This window comes from Haplochromis burtoni, unplaced genomic scaffold (genome assembly GCF_018398535.1).
Source record: "Haplochromis burtoni strain Fernald_Lab_line unplaced genomic scaffold, NCSU_Asbu1 Contig_48, whole genome shotgun sequence".
In the NCBI taxonomy this organism is placed as follows: domain Eukaryota; kingdom Metazoa; phylum Chordata; class Actinopteri; order Cichliformes; family Cichlidae; genus Haplochromis; species Haplochromis burtoni.
The window spans coordinates 651,309-664,909 of NW_024582409.1; the positions used below are offsets into that span (position 1 = coordinate 651,309).

At 39.0% G+C, this 13,601-nt stretch overlaps 2 protein-coding genes across 2 annotated transcripts; both read left to right on the top strand.

The window, feature by feature from the left end:
- The first annotated feature begins 407 nt into the window (after positions 1-407).
- On the top strand, positions 408-2,760 carry hoxd12a (homeobox D12a). The gene is made up of 2 exons (XM_005921470.3): positions 408-1,041; positions 1,511-2,760. The coding sequence occupies exons 1-2, from the start codon at positions 492-494 to the stop codon at positions 1,747-1,749; spliced, it is 789 nt and encodes a 262-aa protein (XP_005921532.1). The 5' UTR covers positions 408-491; the 3' UTR covers positions 1,750-2,760.
- Positions 2,761-6,402: 3,642 nt separating this feature from the next.
- On the top strand, positions 6,403-11,564 carry hoxd11a (homeobox D11a). Its single transcript, XM_005921469.3, has 2 exons — positions 6,403-7,295; positions 7,924-11,564. The coding sequence occupies exons 1-2, from the start codon at positions 6,695-6,697 to the stop codon at positions 8,157-8,159; spliced, it is 837 nt and encodes a 278-aa protein (XP_005921531.2). The 5' UTR covers positions 6,403-6,694; the 3' UTR covers positions 8,160-11,564.
- The last annotated feature ends 2,037 nt before the right edge of the window (positions 11,565-13,601 follow it).

Genomic DNA, 13,601 nt, shown 5'->3' on the forward strand with positions numbered 1-13,601 from the left:
ATCTATCTATCTATCTATCTATCTATCTATCTATCTATCTATCTATCTATCTATCTATCTATCTATCTATCTATCTATCTATCTATCTAGCATTTCAGTGCTTCCATGTGCACATGCTACTGCATGAGTCAGCCCACACAATCAACTTGTTATCCTTGATATGTGCTTCACGGTGGCATCCCAAGTGCTCATGTTCTGTTCAGCAGCCGCTCGTGGCACTGAAATCATCGTCTAAAATCATATTTCTAAGTTTTTTTTCTGAGTAATTGCAAAGATTAAATGGTTGGTTGGAACCATTTCATTGCCCACCCGCCCAATACCAAAACATTTCCTCAAGGAGTATTTTGCTTTGCTGTATTGGAAGCAAGGGTGGGGGCGGAACAACATAGTTTACATATCACGTGACACCGTATTAACAAATCAACAATTACCTTCCCTTTATTCTTCAGGAGTTGCTAAAACGCTTGCAAGAAGCGTTTGAGGAAAGCTCCATGGAAATGTGTGAGCGGAATCCTTTAAATCCCGGCTATGTTGGTTCTCTGTTAAATTTTGCTCCCCCTGAGTCGTTGTATTTCTCCAACTTGCGCGGTAATGGAGCCCATATACCCGGGCTGCATCAGCTCCCTTACAATAGGAGGGAGGTGTGCACGCTCCCGTGGACTTCCTCAAGTTCGTGCGCGTCTGGGCCAGCGGCACCACCACAGAGCCGCGCCTTCGGAGGCTACTGTCCGCCGTTTTTGTCCAATTCAGTGTCTTTAAACACAAACTCCTCGAGCGGCCACGTCAAGACGCATTTGGAGGAGTCTCCTCGATGCTTTCAGGACACAAGCCAAAAGACAGAGGAGTCTGGCAGTCAAGATGAAGTTTACGCCGGGGATCACGGGGTCCGTTACTCAGCTCTGGACAACCGGTCTCACGGTTCTGCGGCACAGCTTGATCCGGATTCAGCAGGTCCACTGAACGTGAACGGCCCCAAACAGGAGGAGAATCCCATTCACACGTTATCCAGTAACCCATGCTCCAGGACGACTTTTGCTCAAGGTTAAGTAGTTACATAATTCTTCAGGCCAGATTCCTTATTTTATCAGCAGTGCTAGCTATTTTACTATAAAACCACACATTTGCAACAATATGGGCATGATCTATGCTTCTGTGTGGCCACTGTGTGGTTCTGTGGCTATAACTAATCTCCTATAAGGTTATTACAACAGGAATGCATACATGTGGCTATGATTTTATTTATTTTTTTGGTCCATGTATACTATTTAAAATGTCCCATAATAACCTTGTAGAGTCCTTTGTATGTGTGGGTCATTCTAATTTCAGGTCTTTTTTTTCCATAAGCGCCGCAGATGTGGTTCCTTTTTCTTATGATCTTAATAAAATATGTAAGACGTTAGCCACGCTATAAGCAGCGCATTTGGGACCACTTATTTTCCTTCGCCTTATTTAACTGTGGCTGAAGGTGCTGTTAAAGTTTAAATCTTGTTTGCGCCTCTACTCTCTTCAGGTGCCCCGTGGTGCTCGTCGCAAGTGAAAACAAGAAAAAAGAGAAAGCCCTACTCGAAGCTGCAGCTAGCTGAACTTGAGAATGAATTTATGATGAACGAGTTCATTAACAGACAGAAACGCAAGGAGCTGTCAGACAGACTTGACCTTAGCGACCAGCAGGTGAAAATCTGGTTTCAGAATCGGAGGATGAAGAAGAAACGACTGATGATGCGCGAGCAAGCTTTCTCTGCATACTGATGACCTTTGGCCTTGATCCTGAGCATCGCATCAATAATGTAACGTTCTGCGTCCGCACTCCATGTTGCTAAATTGATTCCTCCAGTTGTGTTGGAGGAGTCACTGACTGGAATAATTTCCTATGTTCTTTTTTTTTCTTTTCTCGAATGAATGAATCTCAACATTTATCAGCTGCACAGGTGGGAAAGGTGGGTGGACGGAATTGGTGGGCCGGGTTTCGTGTCTACAGTCGTGTCTGTCGTTAGGTCTGGGCGACTAAAGCACTTTGGTGAAGGTCATGGAAATACATTTGTTTTAGTTTAATTTAAACGCGCAGCTTCTGTTACGTTATATATTATACCTTCATCAAAAAGTTCCAGCATATTTGTAGTATAGCCTAACAAATACAAAAATAAATTTGCATTGGTGACTGAGACTGAGTAGATTTTTACGCATGCTGGGTCACTTTTGGCTTTAAGATTCTCCAAATGCGCCGTAGGCCACAGCTTCCAAACTGGTATTAGCCGGCGGATGATAATCAGTCTATAAGCCCACTTGTTTCTCATCCAGCGCAAATATGAGACCAGCTTAAACGGAAATGTGGAACCATTTGTTTTTGTGTCTTTTGTATGACGGCCTTTGCATGTAGTGCAGCCTTATTGTAGAAGGCAACAGTCAAGTTCACGTTTACGATGTGTAAAACATTAGCAATAGTCAACACTGCAAAATATATCTCATGATTGCATGCCCATCCCCTAATTGCTGTTATTTAATCAAATGTCTGAATTATCCACCTTTTTTTTTTGTGTAAATCTGTTTAAAGAAGTAATGCGAAACTACTTTTCGCAGCGTATTTGGCGCTAGGAAGTGTTTGAAGCCCGCAAAAAAAGAAAAAGAAAAGAAAAAAGGTTTGTGGATGTGAAACAGTCTGATGGTGTCAAAACGCATAATATCTGTTGTAAATTAAATGTTTATCTTTTTTTGTTGTTGTTGCTAGACCTCTGTATTGTCACAAAAAACGCACATATGTGTGATCTCAAGGTCGCATCAAAGTCATTCTAAAGCGGAAGATTTACATTTTTTGAAAATAAATACGCAGTTATAGTTTATTCCAAACTGAATTTGACTTATTTAATAACAATTTCAGAATGCATCGTGTTGGTAAGTATAATATGAAGTTATACAAGTTTTTGTTTGTTTGTTTTTTAAATCAAGGTAAATTGGTTTTGTACTGTGGATGCACCAGGAGATGAATGCATTTGTAAATAAAGATCCTTTAAAAAAAAGAATCGTGACGAAGTTATTTTGCATCATGATAGATATTTCATATTTATTAGGAATGATATTGGAAAGAAAATGTAACTAAAGACTTCACGCTTGTGCCGTTCACCGTTATTCATATAGCTTCGCTCCAGAGCTGATATTTAGCGTATAACCGAGCACTGATCTGCACCTCTTCCACGCTGCGTCACATAGATTTTAAAACTAAAGTCAGCGTCGTTTGTTTAGGAAATCTCAAAGCCTGCAGATGTAAAAGAACCATGAGAGGGCTGCCTTATGCGAGCGTAAGCTTTCTCTAGAAATAAATTGTATCTCTATAAAATGTCTGTAGCATAGAGGAATATTTTTCTTTTATATCTGCACCTTTAACAGGCTATTATCTCTCTGCTCTCCAGCACTCACTTTAAATTGAAACCCCTCCATTCTGCATTTGGCTTTGGCATTTTATATGCGTAATTCCTCTGCACAGTGGATAACCCAGCAGCATTTCTCACCCACAAGAAAATCTCTGCATGCCAGTAGGAGGTTATTGCGGCTGTAACTAAATGAAATGGATGTAAATCAATATCTCAGCGACATCAAGTGAACTTTCTGCACCAGACAAGTCCATCCGTGCTCATTAGTGGTGCATGTGATATGGCCAAATCTAGCTCTGTCACTGTTTTCATTCACCAAAACTCTTCGCTGGTGTTTCCACGGCGGACCTGCAGGTCAGGGTAATTTTAAACGAAGAGAGACCGCGACTCTGGAGGAACGACCAGCCATCAGCAGAGCAGCACACGCGACATTACGGGAGAGTGAATCTATAAATGGTTCCCCTCGTTACATCATTATCACGTCATCATCACCGCATCACTGCAACTATTATGTTTCTGTTAAACTGCAGTCATAAGTTCAAGGAAGTCTGAATAACATTTTAGAGCTATAGTAATTTGTAATGAAACATAAAGATTTTTCCCCTCTCCTTACAGAGTTTCTGGGACTTTGGCATACTTTCAAACCACTGCAATTCATTCTTTTTGCCCTCACTGTTTTGCGGGCCTGTTGTGTGGTGCTTAGAAGCTTAACAGCCAGTTCTCCTTCCACAGAGTATTTCAGACGCCTGCAGTGGGTTTTCTGTGCGTCTCAGACATTGTTTGCTGCTTTATTGGTTTACTGCCTGGCTGCGTCACATAGCTAAGGCTTCCTTTAGATAGTTGGGGTGCCAAAAACAAAGTTAAGGTCAAGTTAGTAGACTGGGTTTCTATTTCTCACAATATCAGAAAAAAAGTCTTATGGAAGTTAGCTTTCGTGTGTCTATTTCAGCAATTGTGTTTCAAGTGGAACCTTTTAATGTTTTGCTTAATGTCACACGCCTTAATTAAACAAGCAGGACAACACGACGTTTAACCTTTTTGTAAATGCTTGGAACTTGCAGCCTGATTTGATATCTGAAATTTTAAGCTTAATACAGTCTTACACATTGCAACCTTTCCATGTAAATGCATGCATGAATTTCAAAGTTAAAACCTATAGAACTCGATATGACACAAACACTTGCAGAATATAACCGCTAATGATAATAATACTAGCGATAGAAACACCAGAAGGATATTTTAAGATGTCTCACAGCAAATAAATAATAGAAGACGGCCAAAAAAGACAACCTAAAGCACACAAAACACCAAATTATAGCAACAACTCGTCTTAACTTAAAGTAAGCCATTAGTCTCATACCGCTATCTAAGGAAGAGGATTAGCTATCAACTTTTCACTGCAATTTTTTAAATGAATTCAATAATTAAGTTATTTATTCATGTGATAGTTACATAGATACAGATGTTTTGACCTCCTAACGCTGTGGAATATAGATGGAAGTAGTTTACTTTGGAACATTTTGGCCTAATTTTGGAAAATATCTTCTAACTGGCTAAAAATGGATTATTATGAAATGTAGTTAGATTGGATACAGAACAGGACCAACGAGCTCGAGTTTAGCCCCAGATAATATTAAAGCTGTCTTTAAGCGACCACCACATTATGTTTGAAGCCCGACAATTGATTAACCTTTAAAAACAATATAAGCCCACAGAGAAATATGAACTACATTTTTCCTGCATATTTTCCTGCATATATATTTTTCCTGCATATATATTTTTCCTGCATATATATTTTTCCTGCATATATATTTTTCCTGCATATATATTTTTCCTGCATATATATATATATATATATATATATATAGCCCTAGCCCAGTGCCTGATGCAGTTTCACAACTGCAGTATCACAACTACAGTTAAAAAAAAACTACATTAAGTGGAGTCATATAAAATAAAATAAAAATCGCCAGGTAATAAGAGTTAAAAATACAGAAAGAGATGAAACAATAAAGTTATTAATACTTACATAGACAAAAAAATTATTGGAGGAAATTTCATATATATGAGAGATCCGTTCATCAGTGGTATAAGTTCGTTTTCTCCACCAAGAAGGAGGAAAACACTGCAAGCATGGCTGCCCAGGGGCAGTAAAATGATTTGGCTGCAGAGGCTTGTTGGTGAAAAAGGCTTGGTGGACATCAGCTACACCACAGACGGTCAAAGTCAGTTGTTTTGGACTTGGCAATGCTGGATGTGCTTACCGATTTGTGCTTGTGATTGATTTATGTTTCTGTGGAAACCAAAAATCAACATTTCTGTGTTTGCAGTAACATTCCGTGGGGTTGTTTACTTGTCTGTTTTCAAGTGCATCCATCTGTACTTAAAATTGGGGATTTTTTTTTGTTTTTTGTTTTAATCAACAGGACCATTTAATGGGCAGATATTTCTAAACAACGAGTTTTAAAAATGGACTCTGCAATGTAACTGGGGTGTAATATATACAATAATCTATTGCAGCCCAGTCTTGTCGTGGTCTTTTATTTCTTTGTGAAGCCTCAGCTTTTTGTCACCATGGTGAAGGCCAAAAAGCTTGTCAGTGAAACTGAATTCAAACGATTTCCTTCTGGCGTTTCTGTATGTATTTAACTCTACTCAAACCACCATGGTGCACAGTGATTATGCGCAATGAGCCTTAAATGTATTTGCATAAAATCTGACTTGGTGAATCACATATTCCACAGGCTGCTTCTTCTTCTTCTTTTTCTTTTTTTCAGCGCGTGTAGGTACGGTAGCCTTGTTGCCATGCCATTTAAGCTTTGCATTGAGGTTAACGTTAATATTTCCGCTAACTGTTGCCACAAACATATAAAGCCAAAATTTACTGACACCATCACTGCGTATGACCGTCATTACACATCATTACAAGATGAGGATGATGTTGCAGCAAAGCTTTTAATTAAATATTCCAGCGATGGTTCACACATTTCTTCTTCTTTTTTTTTTTCGTGAGCTATAGGGCAAGAAGGCTGGAGAGGAGTTGCCTCTGCAGCCAGAGAGCCAATGGAGTCTCTTGCATGCGCTCACATGAGTTTTTCCGGACAGTTTTTAATGACTGATATTGATGTATGGTAATTTCTTAGCTGGATCACATGACACAATTACCTCAAGAATCGATCAAGATGTATTGCAGGTCTGCCTACGTTTCCGATTTTTTCTCCCTGGCGGGGTCTTTCCACACGCCTGTGGTGCTATAGATGGACAAAGTTTAACACAGCAAAGCTGCCAATTCTTTCCTCTGTTGCAGAGAGGAAAACTGAAGAGGAGATATGACGGAATATGATGATCGCAGCTGTGCGTCAAATATGTTTTTACCGAGCTGCACTTATTACGTTTCGTCGCCCGATTTTACATCAGTCTCCTCCTTTCTACCCCAGACGACTTCGTGTCAGATTAATTTCCCCTATTCTTCCAACATAGCTCAAGTCCAACCTGTTCGAGAAGTCGCTTTCAGGGATTACGGACTGGACCATCCCAAATGGCACTACAGGGGCAATTACGCGTCTTACTACTCAACGGACGAGATAATGCACCGGGACTTAATCCAGTCCTCCAGCAGCAGGGCGGATGTGATATTCAAAAACGAGTCCTTGTATGGCCACCACGGAGGGACAGGCTCGCCTTGCAATTTCTTTACCAGCGTGGGTCGAAATGGGGTTCTTCCCCAGGGCTTCGACCAGTTTTTTGACACTCCTAACTTGGACAAGCCCAACGCGGAGCTCCCCAAACAAAAGACAGACTATAACGTTCCGGGTGATGCTGCGAATAACAATCAGGCTGTGACCAAAGTAGAACAACACAAAGCTGATCAAACCGGGAACGTCGACGAGGACTCGTCCTCCAACTGCAGCGACAAGATCAACCAGCAAAGTAAGTCAGTAAGGATACACTCCTATGTGTGTTAGACATAAGATGAACAGTCCAGACTTTAGAGGGTCTGGACTGCGCCATTTCCACCGCCGTGACCGTGCAGGGTTATATGCTTCTTTATAAGCATGCAAAAGCTTTTATATCCCAATAAGATTTACTTTACGGTTGTAAAGGTATTTACAATGGGAGACCGTTAAGTAACCATACTTAAAGGCCTCCTTGTGTCCAATGATAATACCTTGTTGCCAGGTTTGATTTGTTTTGATAGGACATTAGAGGGATTTTTTTGTGACTCTATATTTTATATTTTAGTGCTGTGCAGATATAGAAATACAGTGAGGAAATGCAGACTGGGATGTAGTGGAAAGTAACCAAACACCAACATGTAGATGATCATTTGCGCAATATTGACTAATTTTCACGGGAATACCTGTGTTGGTTATTTCAGTCTACGCTCATGTGTGTGTGTGTGTGTGTGTGTGTCTGTGTGTGTGTGGATGAGGAAGTTTTTTTTTTTCGGAAATAAAGAAGTAAATCTATTAATTTGCTCTCTTTGCTATATTTCACATTTGGGAATTTTGGCATTTGATGTAAAATCTGGGAAAACTTTTTTTTTTGTCTTCCACAGGTTCATCAACCAAGTCCAGGAAGAAGAGGTGTCCCTACACCAAATACCAAATCCGAGAACTTGAACGAGAGTTTTTCTTCAATGTGTACATTAACAAAGAGAAGCGGCTCCAGCTGTCCAGGATGTTAAACCTGACAGATCGGCAAGTGAAGATTTGGTTTCAGAACAGAAGAATGAAAGAGAAAAAGCTAAACCGCGACCGTCTACAGTATTTCACTGGGAATCCTTTGTTCTGATACCTGGCATATCACACACAGACACACTCACACACCGAGGAAAAATCGCAAACACTTTTCCAAGAGGCTTCGTTGTCAGCTGTGATTAACAGTTGATTTCACAAAAATCTGGCTTTAAAAAATTAAGTTGCCAATATTTTGTATCATTAGAATTTTTGCACCAACTCTTGCGTTTATTTGTATTCTCATATTTTTGCGTTATCGGTAGCAGAAATTTCCGCAAATTGCGAGCTGTGCTTCGAAATAATTTATATTAAATATATGTAGGCTTCTTTCTTCTCTGAATGTATATTTGTAAGGCGCATGCAATGCAAATTGTGGTGTGAATAAAAGTACGAAAATAAATATGCTGTCACGAAACCGATCACAAGGAAGTTTTACAAAAAGCAAAACTAAACTAAAAAAACTTTACATCAGGAAAGATTTCGGAATAATTTAGGCGCTTGCAGTACTGTAATGTACCGTTATTTCCTTTGCTTTGAAACACTTGATTGTTTACTAAACCTTGAACCGTCTAGACACTATAATAAAAGTAGCTGTAAATGTCTAAATAGGGGGCTATTGGACTTTGGTGTCCCAACCCCCAGACCACATGAGGACTGATTCTCCTTCCTGTCTTAAAGTACTTTAACTCCAGGCTAGAAATGCTTTGAGAATTTCTGCGCATCGTTTCCATATTTAGCTCATGCTGGCATATTGGGGCACTTGCAACTAAAGAAATGGAAGACAATGGAAAATATTGTAACCAGGCCGGTCTTCTAGAAGGATAAGTATTTCTTTTTCATGTTTCTCTCCTTTTGCAGTATTATAAATTGGATATATGTTTCTTTGATGGCTCTGAATCTGCGAAGAAGAAAGAAGGGCAAAGTGAGCTTATAGCACGAAATTTGTACGATCTTCCTTGTGTAGGTAAGGCGATTCCATCTTTGTGTAGCTTCACCATACACGAACCATCAAGCTGCCTCTGCAAAAAGTGAAAAAAAAATTGAATTCCATAAAAATATAAGGTGCTGTATATCCTTCTTTCCCTTTTTTTGTAACCAGTAGGGGGGACGAACTAAATAAATGCACCAATTTCGGACAAAACAGCCGCTTTATTGATAATTCATTTGTTAAAAGATAGGCGATCGCTCATTTATGCAACAAAAATTACTCCCATTTTTTTAGTGTCAGAAAAAGAAAACCTCTATAGATTGATTTTTGCTAATTTAGTACCACCTGGGTTACATTTACCGTTTTCCTCCCCAAAAGGATATTAGAAAACTGAGGTTTCATTAAGCATTTAGAAGGGTGCTCAGCTTGTCCTGCAGTGCAATTGCATTACCAACTGTGAGGGGCGTTTCACTTCAATTCTCAATGTAGCCACAAGAGGGCACTCTCAGTTTTTACAGCCATGCAGTCAATTTAACATCAACCCCACATGAAAGCCTGTCAGTGAGGGAATAATCAGTTTAGCAAGCTGTTTGTTTACATTTCTATTTTAATTATTCCTTCTTCCAGTCCACTAAATTCAGCATGGTTTGCATGTTGCTGTTTTTTTTTAATTTAAAGACTCATTCCCTTCAAAGTATTTCATCCTCTCTTTTAATGAACTGATAAAAAAACACCGACAAAACGAGAGCCTTGAGTTTCCTTAAAGAAAATAAGAACACTGTTAATCAGAGAGCGCATTACATTTTGCTAAATGCTTCTCTGAAGGGATGAAATTCCTCATGAGTTTCATGAAAACAGCAAACACAATTTCAAATAATTGTCATGCGTATGGAAATGACACCAGGAATTTAATTCTGTTCTGTTTCTTTGTTTGTGATCCGCATCATAAAGGCTTAGACCTTTACCTGAGGGCCGCATGGGCCTGAAACCCAGTAATATCTCATGTTTATGCTAAAAGGAGCAGTGAATATTGACCCACATTTGCTATATATGTATTTCTGTTCAAATATATATATGTATATGTAACATATATATGTAACGTTTGTTTCTTTTATTTTCATTGTCAAATTCTCGTCTATTTGAGTCTAGCTATTTACTTTGAAAAAAGGTACAGGTACTCCGAATAAAGATCGAGTATTGTCGCAGTTTTTAAGCTTTCTTGTTTTGCTTGTAACTAAAATCAGCCAGTATTTTTTTTCTTGTTTTTAGATTTTTTTCTTCGTTTTTTAAATTTACGCGCTCTACTCCAATGTTTTAAATACAAGTGAATCTCTTGTTATTTTCTTTAAATTATCACTGTTAATATTTCCACTGTTCACAAGACTAATAATGACAGCAATCATGTCAACGAGTGTACGTATCCTTCGGACCATTTGACTTAAAAATATATTTTGGATCAATGTGATGTATAAATTGTTGATTTTGCCTGAAGAACATACTGGCTTCCAAATGAGTTTTTTTTTTATTGTATGTTAAAATGTTATCTTTGCAACATTATTGGAAACATGATAATTAAAAAAGAGAAAAAATATATATCCATTATCATTTGCCTCATTTAACTGTTGTAAAGCTTTATTTAAATAGCTATAACTGCTGCATATGGTATTCTAGGTTTTTCTTTTTTGACAATCCCGTTTGCATAGCACACGTGTTTGTTTACAGCCAACTATAAATATCGAAGAGCCTTAAAGAGAGCCAAACGGACGTTACACATCTTCTCTTACACACTGTATAATTATTTCAAGCTTGTGCCATTACTATCAAACACATAAGGATTCCCAGTGTTACACTTTTTTGTAAAGGCCGTTAGAGTCAGTGGCAATTACTGGCATGACCTCTGATTTGTGATCATGAATAATTTCGTGGACAGTGTTTTTTTTCCTCTCTAGTTTAACAGGCAGTACACGTTTGCCTTCCTTACGAGCGAAAACACTGAGGTATTTAGAGAATACTGTGACTGTGAGCACAGCCACGGTCAAGCAAGTCATTTTGAACTCTGCTTCTGAGCGTCAAATACGTAGTTAAACGAAAGCACAGATATGATAATCCTGGAGAAATAGCTTCATGGATTAAGTGTGAAGTGTGTAATAACGACTGCGAAAGCTATAACGTTGACCTTCACGTTTTTACCAGTCTGTGAGTTCAATTTGTTAAAGGTATGTGTCCACCTTTCACATCATCTTATGGATCTTCTGGGTATTTTAAAAGCTGATATCTTCCAGGAAACGGGGAAATCGTTTCCTCTTTAATAGAGAGATTCTGTGCACCTTAATTGAAAAACATCAACAGCAATAAGCCTTTCATAAATTGTCAAATCATAATGAAAAAAGACCAAAATTTAAATAGATGAAAGGAGAAAGCGTTACATTTATACTTAGTTTATTCTTTTGTTACATATTTAATACAAATACAATCGAGACATATGCCGCATATATGCAGGGAAAGCACTCTTAATGATTACAGCGGGTGACGTGTGAAAGGTTAAATAAAAATAGCCTTGCATTATAATCAGCAGAGCTGCTAAATTTTTTCCAAATAGTCTGCAGTTGTCGCCTATGCGCCATGCAGGCACCCCCACCCCCTCCCCATACACACACACACACACACACACACACACACACACACACACACACACACAGAACAAACGACATCAAAAAACAATGGAGTACTGGTAGACCTATGTCACCTGTATGGAGAAAAAAAAACAAAAACCCCCAACCCCAAAAAAGAACACAAAAAACAACTCAAATGCCACACAACCCTTTTAACAACAAGCACCCACATTCAAAGAATTGTAATTCCACTACTGTGAATCACCACAGTGGATTTAAATAGATCAGTTAAGGCACCGTCATTAATTTAGCAGGTTTATCAAGTATTGCAATAACTGTTTCAGAATTACAGCTATTTTTGTACGTAGTCCTCCACAGTTCCAGAGGCTGAAAATATTTGAGCAGCTGACTGAAAACCAGTTTCACAGGCTTCCTAACAAGCTGCTCCCTTGTTATTCATATTAAGCAGATATGAGATATGAAGTTGATTAAATTTATGTTTGTTTGCTGTTCACTGAAAACTGTCCGAGGGCCAAAGATGTGTCGATGCCTGATGTAAATGAGGCCAAGTTACAGCATGGGCACGTACGTCTGCCAGTAGGAGCAGGTGTTTATTGATGATGTGACAGCTGATAGAAGTAGCAGGATGAAGGGTACAGAGATACTGTATGCTCTCTGCTCAGATTGAGCCAAGCACTGCAAACGTCATCAGACGGAGCTTCACAAGGCTAATGGATAATAATCTGACGTAAATGCAAAAGCAGCTCAATAGATTCTAAAGGTAAAGACATGGAATATTTTTAAAAACACCTGATCTGAACCCAGCAGAGCAGACTCTCAGTCACCGAGACACACAAACCAGCATCAAAGTCCAGTTTTCTGCAGCTGGTGTCCTGCAGGTTTCAGATCTCACCTGGGTCAACACACCTGAATCACCAGGCCTCTGGAGAACTTCAAGACATATTGAGGAGGTCATTTAACCATTTAAATCAGCCGTGTTGGATCAAGGACACATCTAAGTGTTTGGAAAAGTGTACTGCTAAAAGTACTTTTATTGCACTACGTTATTTCACTCTTGAGCTGCTGTAACATGAATCAAGCAGCTGAACTGCCACCTCAGCATGCACGATACAGAGTCTTGCTAATGGCCTACTAATGTTATTCAGGTGTGTTGCAGCAGAGACACATGGGAAAGTTTCAGGACACCAGCCCTCGAAGACTGGAGTTTGACCCCCGTGGCCTAGTAGACCATTATGGAGGAAAAATAATAAATAAATAACGTCCAAATTCTCACAGCCCTGACTGTATCCATGGTATTTGAATTTTAAAGTTTCACCAAAGCCATCACGTGCAGCTTGGAGTTGATTTGGAGGTGGCTGAACAAGTATCTGTTTCTCCTATCAGAGTTAAAAATAAATAAGAAACTCTGAGTAAACATGAGTGCTGACATGTAAAAGTGTATTAACGCTCATTGTCAGTCCATTCTATCGTGGAAGCAGAGTTACTAATTATTCCTACTTGCTCACGAGCTGCATGTAAAATATTCTGCCGGATATTCATCGCATTTTCATAAAAACAGGCAAAGCATCTGGGGAAGAAGGCGCATCTGATGATTATAGCTGCTGTATTGTGGTAAAACTAGCTCATTCACACTGCTTATTGTGCTGTATTTCACTGGCTTGTGAGAATAACAGGGTGATAAGATAAATGCAATAATCTGATGTTAAAGAGTCAAAAAAGGTGCACTGAATGCACTGAATGTGGAAATGCTTCTGAATGGCTTTCATGAATTTTATGTAAAATATGTCTCTTATCGAAATGTGAGACGATGCATTTCCATCAAGCTGCATGCACAAAAACTTTACTGTGAAGAACTTTCTTCAACTCACCCTGGGTCAACACACCTGAATCACATGATTAGTTCGTTACCAGGCCTCTGGAGAACTTCAGGACATGT

Bases quoted from the DNA above. Each gene is read 5' to 3' on its own strand.
- hoxd12a (XM_005921470.3), top strand. From the start codon at position 492: ATGGAAATGTGTGAGCGGAATCCTTTAAATCCCGGCTATGTTGGTTCT. The intron at 1,042-1,510 runs GTTAAGTAGTTA...TACTCTCTTCAG, and splicing joins CAGGACGACTTTTGCTCAAG to GTGCCCCGTGGTGCTCGTCG.
- hoxd11a (XM_005921469.3), top strand. From the start codon at position 6,695: ATGACGGAATATGATGATCGCAGCTGTGCGTCAAATATGTTTTTACCG. The intron at 7,296-7,923 runs GTAAGTCAGTAA...TGTCTTCCACAG, and splicing joins CGACAAGATCAACCAGCAAA to GTTCATCAACCAAGTCCAGG.